Source organism: Cydia pomonella, chromosome 13 (genome assembly GCF_033807575.1).
Source record: "Cydia pomonella isolate Wapato2018A chromosome 13, ilCydPomo1, whole genome shotgun sequence".
Classification (NCBI taxonomy): Eukaryota; Metazoa; Arthropoda; class Insecta; order Lepidoptera; family Tortricidae; genus Cydia; species Cydia pomonella.
Window position 1 is genome coordinate 17504436 of NC_084715.1, and position 16756 is coordinate 17521191.

Consider the following 16756-nt stretch of genomic DNA (forward strand, 5'->3'; position numbering starts at 1 on the left):
ATACAAGGGGGGGGCCATAGGGGCAATGGCCCCCCCCCTAAAACCCTGGCTCTCTCAGTACTAAATTGAGTAAATTTTTTTTTACCTTATTTTCTGTGCAAAAATATATGATTTTCTCAAAATGGCCCCCCCCTAAGCCAAATCTTGTATCCGCGCCTGTTCATTGGTCATTCTAAGCTCTAAGCACTGTGCAATACTTTTTGCTTCCTTTTCGCCAATCCCAACTGTTTTTGGTCTCAATCATACAATCATTAGCACTCACCTAGCGGCCCCAACCTGTAGTTCACCGTGACGACCACCATGTCCCAGTCCATTATATTGCTGGCATCATACAGGGCGCCAGCGCCGTACATGAAGGCGCCCCCGTGAATGAACACTAGGACCGGCAGGTTGGCGCCGGCGTTCAGCTTTGGCGTGTGCACGTTAACGTACAGACAGTTCTCAGATCCTGGGAAGAAAGAGGATATTATACAATATATAGATATAGTGTTTAAGAAGCAAATATGAGCAATTATTAAAAGGCTTAATTTCGCCTATGCCTTATAGTTGAACTAGTATTAACGATCACTGAACTAACCCGTGGACGGGCAGACAGCCAGACAGACGGACATGGCGTAACTATAAGGGTTTTCAACTGTCTACGGAACCATAAAAAGCAATTTATATAGCAAACAAAATGCTTCCCGGCATTCTAGGGAAAAAAAAAGACAGCCAGACAGACGGACATGGCGTAACTATAAGGGTTTTCAACTGTCTACGGAACCATAAAAAGCAATTTATATAGCAAACAAAATGCTTCCCGGCATTCTAGGGAAAATCAAATAAGAAGCGTTTAGGGAAACGTGACATCAATGTTATTTTGGCTTCTAGCTCAGTAGAAAGCTCAATAGTATTGTAACCAAATAATTGTAATTTTTGTCATGCGGGTTAAATATATACTTATCAAGATTCCTATCGATATTTACCAGACATGTTTGTTAGATAATGGAAGGGGGAGAGCGAGAAAAGTTAACACAAAGGTAAGTTGACACAGCGTCCATAACTCGCCAACTTTAGACGCTCACCAAGAAAAAAATGGTTCATTTTCCATTCTAACCAACTCCATAATAGATGGCGTAGGCCTCGGATAAGCAGTTAAAGTTTTACAGCGGTTAATGAAGAAAGTGGAGGACCCGCGCGAAACCGCCTTTTCATACTACAATCGTAGTCCCGTAGTCGTAATCGTAGTATTTTATAATGAAATAATTTGAAATAATGAAATGAAATAATGAAATAATTTATTAATGCATGTGGAGAATGGGTTACATATATTAGCTAAAATTGGTACTCTAGTAGTTTAATTATAGGATTAGTGGATATTAATATTATTGTAAATATTCGTATGTCCGCTATATAGCACGTTGGAGACTATTTTTTTGAATTTTTGTTTAATATAAGATATAGGAGCATTTAAAAATTTGTACGAAATCTGGTTTTCACTCTTGATTTTTACTATATAGGCTACGATTACTGTATTATGTACATCATGGCGTTCTACCATCCATAACGGTGTCAAAACATTCGAAGATAAGTTGCCTCACTAGCCTAGACATAAAACGCCAGTTACGGAAAGAGAGACCTAAGCCCTCCTACGTGTACACGTTCAACGCAGCTGGCCAACTTTATTGTCACGCGTGCAATAGAGTATTTAAGAGCAAGTTCGGCCTGGCCAGCCACATTAGGGCTCATGCTAGACAACCTCCATAATGTGTTTATTTAGGGTCGCAGTCATCGAAAACGATGAGGAGGACTATATATGTACATCAAATTTAATGATGCAAAAATATTTTTCATAATAATAAATATTTTTTTCTAGAGAGGAAAATGGGGACTACGTTTGTATACTCGTTAGATAAGCGGCCGTCCCCTTTCCTCTAAATAGGGCCAAAATATGGAATTCGAAATCAATAGGCACAGATTTCGCAAATTTAGCTTCTACAGTAACAGAGTTATGACCAAAAAAGTAAAATTTGTTTCAGCCCCCTTTGGTCTCCCCTAACTTATTTATATATGTCCCAGACAAGGTTGAAATACTTATAACGGGTTTGTTAGCTAGTTTACAAGTCTAGTTAATAAGCGTGTAAAAAATCTTACCTACAACTTTCTTCACAAAAGGATCATATTGCATACAATCAGAAAGCGGCTTCGACGCGTCCCACGTCCCCGCCCACGGCTTCATGTGTTGAGGCTCCTATAACAATCAAATAATATTCTTCGTAAGCCCCAATTTGGAACTTTTATTTATTTAAGTTTAAAACTAGAATTGAATTTGTACTTCTTCTTTAAAAAAACTTCTTTCTTGAAATGTATTGTGAATTCACCAATGTGTGCTCGCATGACGTTGTTCGGGAGTTGCTTTTAGTAAAGTGTATAGAAAGGGGTATCTCGATATTATTTCATTATTTTTACCTTAAGTCAATTATATCTGTTTTTTAATTAAATATGTAATATGTGTACAAAATAAGAATGTTTAAACGCGTTTCAACTTTTTCAACCCCTACACGTAAATTGGGGGTGAATTTTTGTTTTTGCTTCAACCCTACAGTGTGGGGTATTGTTGGAAAGGTCTTTCAAAACTAATAGGGGTCTTCAACAAACATTTTTTGATAAAGTGAATATATTCGGAGATAATCGCTCCGAAAGAAAAAAAATGTGTCCCCCCCCTCTAACTTTTGAACCATAGGTCCAAAAAATATGAAAAAAATCGTGGAAGTAGAGCTTAAGAAATACATTAAATGAAAACTATAGCGGACATTGAGTTATTGCAAAAAGTTTCCCCTTCATAGTAAAAAGACTTACTTACTTTAATTAGGTACTGATTATGCAAATTTGCCTATTTGTTTAACTCGGGTGAAAGGTACCGTTTCATCCCTTGATTAAGAATTTACTATACTTTAAGCTCCAGTTTAGCTTATGGTGACGGAAGAGTAACTACGGAATCCTACACTGAGCATGGCCCGACATGCTCTTGGCCGGTTTTTTACTTTTTATAGATAATTGTACGGAAGTGATACGGAACCCTTCCTGCGCGTCCGACTCGCACTTGGCCGTTTTTTTCTTTGTACGTTAATTAGATTTAATATAAAAAGAACGAACATAAATTATGTATAATAAGACAATATGGTATATCAATGTTTGTTGTAATTTTATTTTATAACTATGTTTGTTGTTGGGTGATGTCAACGTATTTTGGGTTACCCTGCATCTACACCTTTCTATTGCCTATATAATTGTGACGTTCTCAAGCAAAAGGTACCACATTGTCGCTTACCATAAGGACGAAATTTGCTCGTATCTTTACCGATAACCGAATAACCTGTCAGAGTGTCCTTATGGCAAGCCACAATATGATACCTTTTGCATGAGAACGACACAATTAGGTTTTAAACTTCATAAGGTTAGGTGGGCAAGATAAACTATTGTTGGGAAAATAAACAGTTATACTTAAAGATATAAAATACTAAAATGATAATTTAAAAAAAGAATTTTGAGCGCTGTGAGGATTTCGAGGCACGAGGGTTACACAAACTTTGCCATCGAGTGAAACACAACATTTTTTACCACACAAACGTGACAATAATACTACCTGTAAAATATTACTAATCAAATCCCAATGAACGCTATTAAATATTTATCATTCAAAAATATCACTTGCTAAATATTTAATTCATATTATTTCATTGTTATACCTTACGAAGTAACTGATAAACATCTCATTTCTTCTGCGAAGTTCATTCTAATGTTAAAAATACAAAAATTCATCTCTAAAGTGAAATATTCTTTTTCACTATTAAAAATATAACTCAAGTACATATCTATTATGCTCTTGGGAAACTTCCTAGATGAGATACCCGTAATGATAATTTTTCTCCTTAAAGAGAGCGAGAAGCAGTTAAAAATAAACGTTAACAACGACCGTTAATTGCTAAACTTTTCCTCTCGGTTTTCAATTTGCTAACTTATTTAAATAACGTAAACTGCAAAGGAATATTGACTGTATAACACACGGCTTTAGACTTAAATTAGTGTTATTAGTGCATGTTTCTTGGGACCTTCTCACTCGGCACAAATAAGTTGCATCAAGTTGTGTGGGCGATTTTCAAACAAATTTGTCTTTAGAACTAACTTTTTTAGACACTCTCTTAATTAATTTAACATTTATTAATCTATTGATTTAAGCGACAATTACATCCACACTCCCCGATAACGGGCCCGAAATCCGTTTTCCGTTTCACGGAATATCAGCTGATCGTTAACAATATTTGAAATATAAAAATGAATGTTCAATGTTTAATGTTTTTGCTTATGAGCGATTTTTTTTCATGCCAAATATTGTAAGCGATGTGCTGACATTTGGTGAAACGGAAAAATATTCTTTCTTGGGCCCGAAATCGTGTCTATATGAGGGAGCCTACCGCGAAAAAAGGAATTCGTAAATTGCGGGGATATTTCTCTTTTATTCTCACTAAGGCGTAATTAGAGTGACAGAGAAAAATGCCCGCAATTGACAAACTTTGATTTTCGCGGTTATAGCCGAGGCCTGATAAAGTATTAATGTAACTGACACTTTAAGCAAATAAAGCAGGTTATTATTGGCATAGAAAAATGACAAGGGCGTCACGTACGGTATACAAATTAAAACTGTTCATAATAATTAATTACCTATAATAGGTAGGTACATTACATTAGATGCTAGGTACAACGTGACGGTTAGGAGTGGACAATTTAGTTAGTGTATTGACCGCGGGCCAGGAGCATATTTCGACTTTTTTTTGGATAAATAAATTAAAAAAAAAAAAAACTAAAAACACCGTCAGCCGGTTCTATCGCGGTGGAATGACCGTCAGCTGTAAAATGAACATGTAAAAAATATGCGCCTTACCAATTTATGAGCGGCAAAGTATGCGTAATGTGTAAATTGCGTAATCCGTTGATGGTTTTTCAAGCGTTTACGCCTGATAAAATAGCCACCAGCGCCTTATGGTTCATATACATCAGATTTTGTCAAAATATTTTCTACAATGTCAACATCCAGAGGAAAATGGGGACTACGTTTGTATAGAGAATCGGCCGTTCTCTCTTTTTATGACACAGGAGGCAAACAAGCAGACGGATCACCTAATCGTACGCGATTACCGCTGCCCATGGACACCTGGAACACCCGGGTTCCTCTCCTCTTAAAGTTGGAATTGGGCCGTCAGTGTCGGTGTCAGTGTCAGTAAAAATAAACTACTCAAATTAATAAGGCGCGGCCAATAGCTATTAGTCAATTAGTGCTATGCTAACCCGTTATACGTACTTGCGTATTTTTTGCATGCAATTAATGTTCCCACAGCAAAATAAATACGCAAATCAATATAACAAAACACCATCAAAAGTACAACACTCGAAACTCGAAACGTGTTTCGCCTTTCTACGAGAAGGAAACATGGTGAGGAAGTAAGCGTCTAGTGTCTCGTAGAGTTTCAGAACGTGTCGTGTGTTGGCGCGGTTCCAGAACGTTCAATAAATGTTTCCCGTACTTTATTAATTAACCTTTTCATTTAAGTTGTCAAAAGTTCACTGATTTGTAGTGTTGAGTTGCTCACTCGTGAGGCACCTCATTTGTACTACTCATTTTGTTAAATTGTCGCAGAACTTCACACCGCATAAATGTCATACATCACTCCTCGATTAATTTTACTCATTTACTCGCGCCATGCTCGCGCGCATCACACGCAGCTCTTACCACTCAAACCATTCAAAGTATTCAAACACTTCAAATTTAAAAAAAAACTCTCAGCCTTTCAAACTCACTCGCGTTCCTCACAACTCGCAAGAGAGTCGCGAGGCGCTCGGTGCTCGCCGACATTCAAATGAAGAAATGAGTCATTGACGTCATCATACTTCATCGCTCACACTATCAACTGCCCAACTACAAACCTTATTGCAAGGACAAAAGGTCCACCGAGAAATGCGTTGTGTTTGTACCATTCACTCGCCTCACTGTGACATCCCCTCAAAAACCTTTCAAAATGAAACAATGAATTAGATTTACCGAAAGAGGGAGTGAGACAGACACGCGCCGTGCTTCAATAACACCTCATCGAAAATACGTTAAAAATGAAACACGAAAGAAAACAAGCGTAAGCGTCCGCAAGCTTACATACATATTACGCCATTTTGATCCTAGCATTGCTAAGTTACTTGTCAAAAGCGAAAAATCTAAGTCATCAAAGAACCTACCGAAGAAAGTTTTTTCTCTCTGTCGCACTTGTAATTTCATACGTAAGTGCGACAGCAAAGCAAAACTTCGTGGTTCGCGGTAGGCCTCCATATTTGTTAGCTATTATTGTACTAACGCGCATACCAGTATAACCTGACCTCAAGACTCATATTGCTGGTGTCATGTATAATCTGAATCAATTAGACTGGACAGTGAAATGGTTACTTGATAAGCTATTGAAATGCCAACCAAGTCTCACTGGGCATTTACGAAGCTAGCTTAGAAACAGTTATTGTTTAAGAGATCAAAATTCAAAATATTATTTAAATTATTGAAATATAATATAGTGGCGTACACAAAATATGATATTTTACATTAGTTTATTAATAAAAAAGTAAATATAATTTGTATAGGTGAAATAAACATGTACATTTTAACGATTTGAATTTGTAATACTTTTTGTTAACGTGCTTCGTATAGTATTTCGATCATTTATGATTTTGACATATTTATAGTACGAGAAACTCGAAAAAGTTGTTCGTAATCTTTAGTTGTGTTTTATAAATAGTGATCAGTGACCATTCTTATAATTATACCAAAATAACAATATATTATCATTGTTTTCGCGATAAAATATACCTGTGGGTCTTTCTTTGTGTCTTTTGCATACAAAAATCAAGTGTATATTACACGCCGGTGGCATTACCGCGCGAACGTTATTGAGGCTTTCGTTTGTTATCATATTACAATGCTATTATTACTGATAAATTATGAGGTGGTAAGTTAGTAATTTCTATATAATAATGGTACAAAAAATATTGGATTTGTTCTCCTTAGTTTGTTAATTGTTTGTTTGGTAGTTTATGGTTAGTATTTATTTCAATATATGTATGTTAAACTTAAAATGATATCAAGTAGCAAGGATTGATACTGAACAATCTAACAATAAAAATAATAAACTGCTAAATTAGAACAAGTTTCATAAAAGCATCAAATTAAGTTGCAATAGGATGTATGTACTTTAACTCCTTAGTTTGATTCTTAAATGTATGTCTTCTGTTGTTAAAGTTCTGTTTTAAACCTCCAGAATTGCACTCCAAGTAAATATTTAAAAGGAAGTTTAGCAATGCCTAAATATGTATTTACATTAAATATTGTTTGCTGCCGTTGGAGTTGATGGAATAGTCGATGCTGCAAAAGTGCTAGTACCTCTCCTCATTTGAAGTAAGACATTGTAACACCTCATTTTAGAGAATGAGGTACTCATACAAACTCATTTTAAATTGATGTCCTACCCATCACTACTGATTTGGGTTACACAGGGAAAAAAAATTTAAGTTTGGGAATGTGTGTGCCTGAAGCATTAAGGGTACATGAAAATTGTTATTGTTAACTGCAAGGAACACATTAAATTTGCGAGTGGGAAAATAACAAATATTACGTAGACTAAACATTTGTGGGAAACATATCTATATTTTGTTTATTATGTATAGTAAACACCCCTATTATGGGACAGGCACCAGTAATGGTATAGACCAAGGCCCCCCGTTGTCTGTTCTCAGTACAAAATTTGATACAAGCCGATTTGGTACAAGCCGTAGTCACTTAGGTGGTGGGCAAGTGTGTATGTATGTGTGCGATTTACGGATGTGGACTTGTCGATTCTAACCATATTATTATATATCGATAATCTCTAAATAGCGATTAATTGAAGTTTCGATACCTTCGAAATGCTAATGGATAATGAAAACTTTATGATATAATAAAATAACTCAATCATTGCGGAATACATATTTTAGTTGGTTTTGGCTGGTGTACCATGGATTTCCGCCGTTGATTATTGTAATATCGAACTCACAAAATTATACTGGTTGATAAGAATATATAATTTAAGTTATCTGTCCATTGTAGGTAGTATACATCCTTTTAAGTAAAATTCAAAAAGGTAAAAAATGCCGGCAGTTCATCGATATGACTCTATCGACATGGCCACAACTTTTGGTTACTCATTGTTAATCGTACATAAAATGTGGCTGTGTGTGTGAGGCTGTGGTGACAGCTGGCTTAGACTCCATCTTTACAATTAGTATTATTATATAAATAGTATAGACCAATCCAGTAATATAAGTATTTATCACCAGTTTCTAAACACTGGCCACATTTTACCATAAACAAGAGCCATAGAGATTAGAGAGCTACTTAAGTTTTATGTTTCATTGTCTTTTTTTTATCCCATGATTGGAGCAAAAACACATTTTTTTATGTGTTAATAATACTGAAACGAATTGCAGTATCTTTCGTTAAATACCAACAATGAAATCGTAAAGGACGAATATGACATATAAACTTTTAATGCGTAAAGTGGTAGAAATTATACAGGTGTCGGTAAAATGCTCCAAATTTTCTCTTAAATGTCCCATCACTGGTCATCATCATCTTCCTCGCGCTGTCCCGGCATTTTTGCCACGGCTCATGGGGGCCTGGGGTCCGCTTGGTAACTACATGACTGGTGGACTTAGTGGACCCATATTTTTGCAAGTATACCTAAATATCATAATTATCATATCATTTATTCAGTAATATATTGTCATTTATATATACAATTCATTTAATAAGCTATGGTTAAATCAATAGCATTAGCACTATGGAGTTTCGTAGCCGAAAGTACTTTAAATAGTATGTAAATTAAAATTTAAAATAACTATTACTATTGGTTATACTCGTGGTTATTTTTTAGACTTCTTTGTTCGTGGCGTATTTTCAACATCTGGGCATATGTTGGACGCGGTTATCGGCGTAAATAGACTAAATAGTGAACAGTTTAGGTACACCGCGCGGATTGCAAGACAAACTCGTGGGGCTGGCCCTAACTGGCGCAAAAGGCCGTTTTATATATAGTGTTTCATTTAAAGTCCGTTAATTTCAAGGGTTTCCTGAGCTTAAATTAAGTAACTTTCTCAAAGAAACCGGTATTCTAATGAAGAGGATAGGTACTGGAGCTGAGATTAAAATATTTTAGGTGAATATATCCGTCTCGCTAATGGAAGCGGCTCCTAAAACTAGTGCGATAAGGACAACGCCAGGTATAAGGAAAAAAGCCTGCGCAAAAATCTCAAAATACGATGGTTCGTACTCGATTGTTTCCTCCTCCGTAACTTAAACAAATGTAACGAAATTTTGAGATCTAAATGCTAATGAAATTATCCATGTCGGACTGTTTTGATTTTTAGGCTAATTGATTTCAGTTTTGAATACCATGCTTCTCTTTGCGGCCTAGTAAATTAGGCCGTTTTTGCGAATATTTGAAGTGCACTAGCGCCTTAAGAAAATATCAAAAAAGCAAAACAGTCCGACACCGATATAATAATAATCATAATCTGTGTTGAAAAAATCATTGCGCCTGCTTTAAAAACCACGGAAGAAATAGTCAAGTACGTTTGTATGGAGAAATGACCACTCCTGTTGCCTCTTAACTCCATTTTGGAGATATTCAATGATTTATTTTTATCTGATAAGGCCCCTACGAGCGTGCACACTTGCCTTTGGGCCTGTTTACATATTGATTAGTGCTTAGTATGAGTTTATGCATTCGCTCCTATCGCAAGTATTATCTCGGACGATCTATATTCGAAATGTACGAGTATGTCATAGTTTTCAATTGTTTAGTGGATTAAAATATAATGTCCGTATTACAACAAAGTTATTCATTACGTTTTACGAGGAAAAAAATCTGTGCCATACAGTTTCGTTAAATGTACTTAGTCATACCCCAAACTTGACGGAGTTTAAAAAAACACCGTGTATTTGTACACTTTGGTTGATTTGATGTCAACATTTTTTTATTGATGTGTCTATGTGTTGTTTAACGGGTCTTACAAATTTTAACAAATGACGTTGCATTTGCTAACCATGCATAGGTACTCAAACATATATTATCATGTTATTAAAAGTACTATCTACGCTACGTGTTAAGTCTTATCATTATTATTAGAAACTGGGTTACCTTGAGAACTTGACGCCGGATCAATCCGGATTCAATTGAGGTTCAAACTTCATATCTGTAGGTAACTAGACTAGGGGTCGGCAAACCTCGGCTCGCGAGCCGCATGTGGCTCTTTTCAGGTATAATTGCGGATCTTTACGTCACCCATAAAATTAAGAGCCCGGAAGCGATAATTTTTTTTTAAATTTATAGACTTAGTCGTTTAGATTGTACACCTTTTGTTACGTAATATCTAAATAACAAGTATTGGTTTCTATTAGCACGTCTTCTCATCATGCCTTTTAATAATGAGGTCGCAAGCGTGCGTCCCCGGTAATATTTATGTGACGAGAAGGGACAGCATTTAAAAAATCATCAAAAAATTATGGTGGTAAATAATACAAAATGTTGTAAAAGAACAGTTTCAGCAAATGTTGTAGATTGTTTAAGTATCAAAATCACGTAGATATTAAGTCAATTTTCAGAGAAATTGTCACTTGTTTTGAAGTAATTTCTGAGGAAAATTGCTTACGTCTAACTTTCATTTACACTACTTCAAATTTATAATAACAAAAATGTAGTTTATTAAAGTTGAAGTACAGGATATGTGTCATACAAATGTACCATTTTTAGCAGTCTAAGCTTTACGAAATGTACAAATAAGAGTTTTAAAATCAGTGCTTTACGCGCGTTTACCTAAACGTCCAGCAGAAAAAAAAACATTAGTGAGTCTGTTTTCAATTCAATTTTGTCTGTTTGTTGTTTTGTCTGTTGTCATTAAAATGAAAGATAACAAGACGAGCTAATAGAAACCAATACTTGTTCTTTCTAATAGTTAACAAAAGGCGCCAGATTTTTCATCTGTCTAATATTAGTTTCAATAAGTAGCACTTCTATACGTTATTATACTCTTACCTACTTGACGGCCTCGACGCGGCGAATGATGATCCTATTCCTCAAATTCGCTTTTGGATAGAATTAATTTAAGGAATACATGAAGAAAAAGGTTTTTAGTAAAAACTTTTTACCGTATTGTTACATTTGTGAAAAAAAAAAACTGTGTTAAAGTATCAAAAACAGTACAAAAACATTGACAGCAGCGATGTTACGAATGTCGCATTCTTCACATTCGCGAATGCGAATACGAATCCGAATGTCCAGGATGCGAATGTCCGAATACGAATACGAATGTTAGGGAATATTTAGTCATTATCATTCCTAATTAGTAAAAATCTGTTAGTACATAAAACATACGTAACCTTAGAAGGGGATGTTATAAATTCTGTCTACTGGTCAAAATGCTTTATTTGAAAACAGATTGTGCGCACTGCCCATACGCGACTTGACGAGACAGGACACGACCTGCATACATTCGCATTCGCAAAACATTCGCTTCATTTGATACGAATGATGCGAAAATTTGTACAGTCAAGTGCATGATTATGTATCGAATAAATTGTCTCATAAATATGGTACTACGCTCTTATTACATTGGAATAAGTTGCTATGGGACATATTTTTGAGTAAGATCCCATAATTTTACACTTGACTGTATATACGAATGCGAATATTCGCGACACCGCTAATTGATAGTTAATCCATACAAAAATGAACTGTCATAGGGAATAGGGATTATCATTGGCCGCGTCAAGTATAGATTTCTGTTCCAAGATTCTTAACATTCCTTTGGATATGGAAAGTATGGAAACCAAAATATTGTCCTATGAAAATTGGCGATATCGTAAAATAAGTTTTGATGTTTTGAGACTGGAATGATTATTCCTCTATATAGAAAATCAGTAAGTAAGTATAAGTTGTAAACGCATGTTGCTTTTAGCTAAGTGTACCAAAGAGGCCATTTTAAACTCAAGTTTTAACGCCATATTGGGAGTTTAACTTTCGTAATTAAGTTAAAAGTTTCTAGACAATGTTCTATGTCAAACTCGTTATAGCCTGGAGTTATACCGGGTGGAGCCTGTAACAGGGTCAAAAACTGTACTCCTCAAACTGACCGACATTTGTTCAGCGACTTAAACAATAAATCGAGTAAATGAACTTGAGTACACTTTAAAGTTTATTTTAAAGGGGCCCTGATTAACAGTCCGCCGGACGGTATCGGCCTGTCAGTTGTTCAGAACTGTCAGCTTTTTTTCTAGCTGACAGGCCGATACCGTCCGGCGGACTGTTAATTAGTGGGCCCCTTAAGACGCAATGCGCGTAACAAGCAACGTGAATTACAATGATGATGGCGTACATTGAATATGATATTTTATTTGTATAAAAATAAGAAGTCTAAAAATTTTATAATTTTTAAAAGTTTTTGATCAAAAGTGTCAATGTTTGAGGATACAATCTATGTTTTAATTATTTGCTCGTGTTACAGGCCCCACCCAGTATATTATCTATAGCCCGGGGCACAGTCAAATTTGTTCCTGATTTGCATCTCGATCTCGCTCACATTAATATATTAGTGAGACTATGAGACTTGAAATATGATCATACTTTGACATATAAGTAAGTTGCAGATGTTTGTATTTTGATTTGTATTATCGGCTATTAGAAGTGGGATAAAATGGACTTGCAAGACATTGTTACAAGTAAAATAAAGTATAATTACTATTTTCATATTTTACTTATATTTATATACTTGGGCGAAGTGGGACACCAACCGTGAAGCTAGGGTAGATATTAACATTGATAACGAAGTTTGATAAAAAAAATATACTTAATTCCACGATTATAATTTAACAACGGGAAGAAAATAGCCATTAAGCAAATATACCTAGACAGAAAAGAAATACTTACGATATGAGTTTTATGGGGCTTTAAACGCTGGCGACTGCTTCAAATCAAACGTAGTTCGTCTCGCTTGCACCAATATCGTACGAGGGAGATGCACTGTGAGTTAGTTTACGCAGTCGAGTCGCCAGGGAATACGTGAATACGTAGGTATCAAACTGGTGTATTTTGCACACAGTGTTCACTGTGTTCGTGTGAATCGTGTTTAAACAAGTTTTGAATAAAATAGTTCTTATGTAGGTGTAGAAACGGTTTTCTGCCGAAACGTTAAAAAACATGAAATAGGTGTACGCATAACAGCCTAGAACTAAATAAATATATATGTACCTACTGTTATGTACAAATGTACTAACTAAAATATACCCGGATGTTTGAATTTTGGTAAGGGTATTTATTTCTGTGTTTATGACAAATTTATGCTCCTGGATGTTTTCTATGTATTATTTATACAAAACTATATATTCTATATATTGCTGTCCAATACTCAAAACACAAGCCTTACTGAGCTTTCCTACTATGGGACTAGGTAGATCTGTGTAAAATAAAGAAGTTCTATCCTTCTAAAGGCCCAAGATCCTACCTATAGGACGTATTCAGTTCGATGAAATGTAAATCATATTCAGTTGGAACAGAGTCGAATTTGTTTTATTTATTTCCGTTTACAAACAAAACAAAATCAACTATATTTCCTACATTACAGGATCAAAATTCAGTGGCAAATCGATTGTTGATTAGGAGGTTATAATCTTTATTGATTTATTGTATTTATATACCTGTACATGTAATTTAATTTAAAAAGATATAATTTGTAATATGTGGACCGATGTTGTGCAATATAAAAAATAACTTAAAAAAGTACAATTCTTATTTATCATAATTCACTTCATATTTTAAAGTCTAAATTAAATGTTTTAAACCGTAACCAGTAAGCTTGATATCAATATGACATTTTAACTGTAGGTACTGGCGATAAAGTAAGTAAAAAGTGAAAATTAGTTGTAAGTAGTGTCTTGCCTTCAACTAGTTAAAATATAACAAAATGCGATCGACAACGTTTCTCTTATACTTAATCAAGTTTTAGTCACCCATAATACGTACCCGGAACCTATACTTTCCAACCGGCGGCCTGGCATACGGCACTCCTTCAAAACTGGCATACGGCCGTCCCTTGGTCGACACCTTCCACGACCCCTGGAGCACGCCCTGGGTGACTCTTACCACGGGTTTCGACTCCTGGCTTAAAGCCAAGGTCACACACGCGAAAAGAAATAAAAGTTTAACCGTTAACATTTTGAATTTGGAACGCGGATTGAAACGTGCGCCCGCGCCGCCGGTCGCGTGGGACTGTTTTATGTTTATTATCGTCTCGGGCTCCCGGCTTGTCAACTTGGAGTTATTTTACACAATTAAAAATAAATGATTACGCGGTGTGGTTTTAATTTGAACTCTAATGCGTGGTGTTTAAGAAAGATTTTGATTTGTGAAACGATTGAAGCTATCTTTACGATTTTTCTATGTAGTTAGTGAACCCATGTTTTTAACTTTATACCATAAATGATAGTAGATAACAATGCAATGGGAGTTTAATATGTAATGTTATTTCTCAAACATTGAAAGCATGTGCTAACCTGAACGAGCATTGACTGTTAATTATAATTAATTAAAATGTAGGGTTTCTCAAACTTATATTCTGTAGGTATGCCAGAAAGATAACTGCAACCGTTATGGCATTATATTACCACAGCCTCTCAAGCTTTTTAAAAATAAAAATAAAGCCTGTTTGTAAATGTTTTTTTGAAGTCTCATATAAGCCAGTCGCCCGTTAGGTACCTGTCTAACCTGGCAATTTTATGCGTCTTGTCGCGATCCCTTTACATATACGATTTAGAGACTTCTGGACATACATTTTGAACTTTTGATCTTCCCTAGACCGATGCTTCACATAATCGAACCTAAAAAGTTCATAGATAATATTGTATCATAACCCGCACTGTCTATCGGTGGACCTTATTACCAAAGGCATAAGGCCCACTGATGGACAGTTAAGAGTGTTGCTGTGTGTACAGATAAAATATATGAAAGCACCCCTGGTTGACCCTAAGACCTCATTCCGCCCATTCAATTAAGTTATCGATAAATCGATAAGTAAGGTCTTAGGGTGAACTTTCACAAATAGAATTTGACCCGAAAACATGCCATGTACGTACGTAAAAACCAATCTTGGAATGCATTCTATTGTTCTTTATTCAAATTGATAGTTCAGCAAGGCAATTAACTTTAGCTAGTAGCCAAAACTTTTAATTAACGAAACAGTAGTAGGTAAACTCTTAGCACTGGCAGGTTGCCATACAGAGATAGATTCTAGAAATAAAGCTTTCAACTTTTTTTTTCAACTTACGACCTATCCGAAGTGTTCTTATTAGAATGGACGTGTTTAATGAGCACTTAAGAATTCACTTTGTCAATTTATTAAAATAGTTAGACGGCTAAGAAGCTTAATTAGGTTCTCTTAAACAAATTGGGTAAGGACTTAAAGGTTTTAGTATCATATCGTGAAACTGTCCAACATTGCCCAGTATTGTAATTGTTGCCACCTGTGAAACATCCACCAAAATCCATATAAGACAGTGTTAAGTAGTGCGTAAGTATATAATAATCAGAGATCGGACAAATTTGCGTCATTGCTCGCAATAATGTGGACATGACTCCAAAATTAATCAAATATGTAATCATTTAATTAATTTCTTACTTGGACTTAAATTTTAATTCCTAGTCAATAAATACAAAAGTTTGTTAAAGTATAGATTTATTAAAGAAAATATTCAGTATTTTTTCCAAATTTTCTGCAGTCAGTCTATTTCTTTTTACATCAAAAATATACTTAAGTGCTGAAAAACCCCGCTTGCACTCCACTGATGTTAATGGGGCAAACTTAAGTAGTTTTATAGGAATATTATTATTCCAGTATAATTCAGAGTTTATTTTCTGTTCTTTGTTTAGTTTATCCCGATTTTGAGGTTATCGCCCACAAAAAAATTTTTTTTTTTCCTAATTTCGATTTTCGTATTTTGTACCCTCTAAACAGAATTTTCAAATTAGAAAATAGAATAAGTATAGATTCATTGAACATTAGTACCTCATTAGAAAATGGCTGTATTATATTTAATAATCAAACTAATAGTAAATTGAAATAAATTTTAATGTATAAAATATTTCAAATTCGCACCCAAATTAGCTAAAATAGGGATTGAGAAAGTAATAGATAAGTACGAAGAAATAATTACAAGTACCTACCTTAATTACCCAATTCTCATCGCTTCGTTAAAAAAGACACGTACCTACCAAAGCGAATGCCAAGGTGACCGGCCATGGCCAATCCGCGGTCTTTACTCTTAAGTACTGTTTGAAAAAACAAGGTAGTAAGCGTCAATCAGGAAATAATTACAACTTGTAGACTATTTTTTTTTTGCCTTCTTTAAAAACCAATTTACCTACGTGTAAGTATGCATAACCACGTATAACAATAGTTTGTTTCATGGTATACATAGGTCGAAATACAAATATGAAACGGAGAGTTGGCCTATTAAATATACTTTTTAAAACTATATTTCCATAAACAAGGTTTGGCGGCAAAAAATTTACGTACTTTCTTTTTAAATCTACTTATTTAAAATAGATTTAAACTTCGTGTGAAATGATAATGTTGTATAAAATATTCGCAAATCGTCTTT

General features: G+C 35.1%; 1 protein-coding gene across 1 annotated transcript in view; it reads right to left on the reverse strand.

Moving 5' to 3' along the window:
- LOC133524440 (carboxylic ester hydrolase-like) overlaps positions 1–14375 on the reverse strand; it is a 41994-nt gene extending 27619 nt beyond the window's left edge. Inside the window, exons 1-3 of the mRNA XM_061860480.1 lie at positions 14124–14375; positions 2134–2230; positions 263–448 (exon numbers count right to left, since the gene is read on the reverse strand). Coding sequence (XP_061716464.1) covers positions 263–448; positions 2134–2230; positions 14124–14315 — 475 coding nt within the window. The 5' untranslated portion in view covers positions 14316–14375. The remainder of the gene's footprint in view (positions 1–262; positions 449–2133; positions 2231–14123) is intronic.
- Between the last annotated feature and the right edge of the window lie 2381 nt (positions 14376–16756).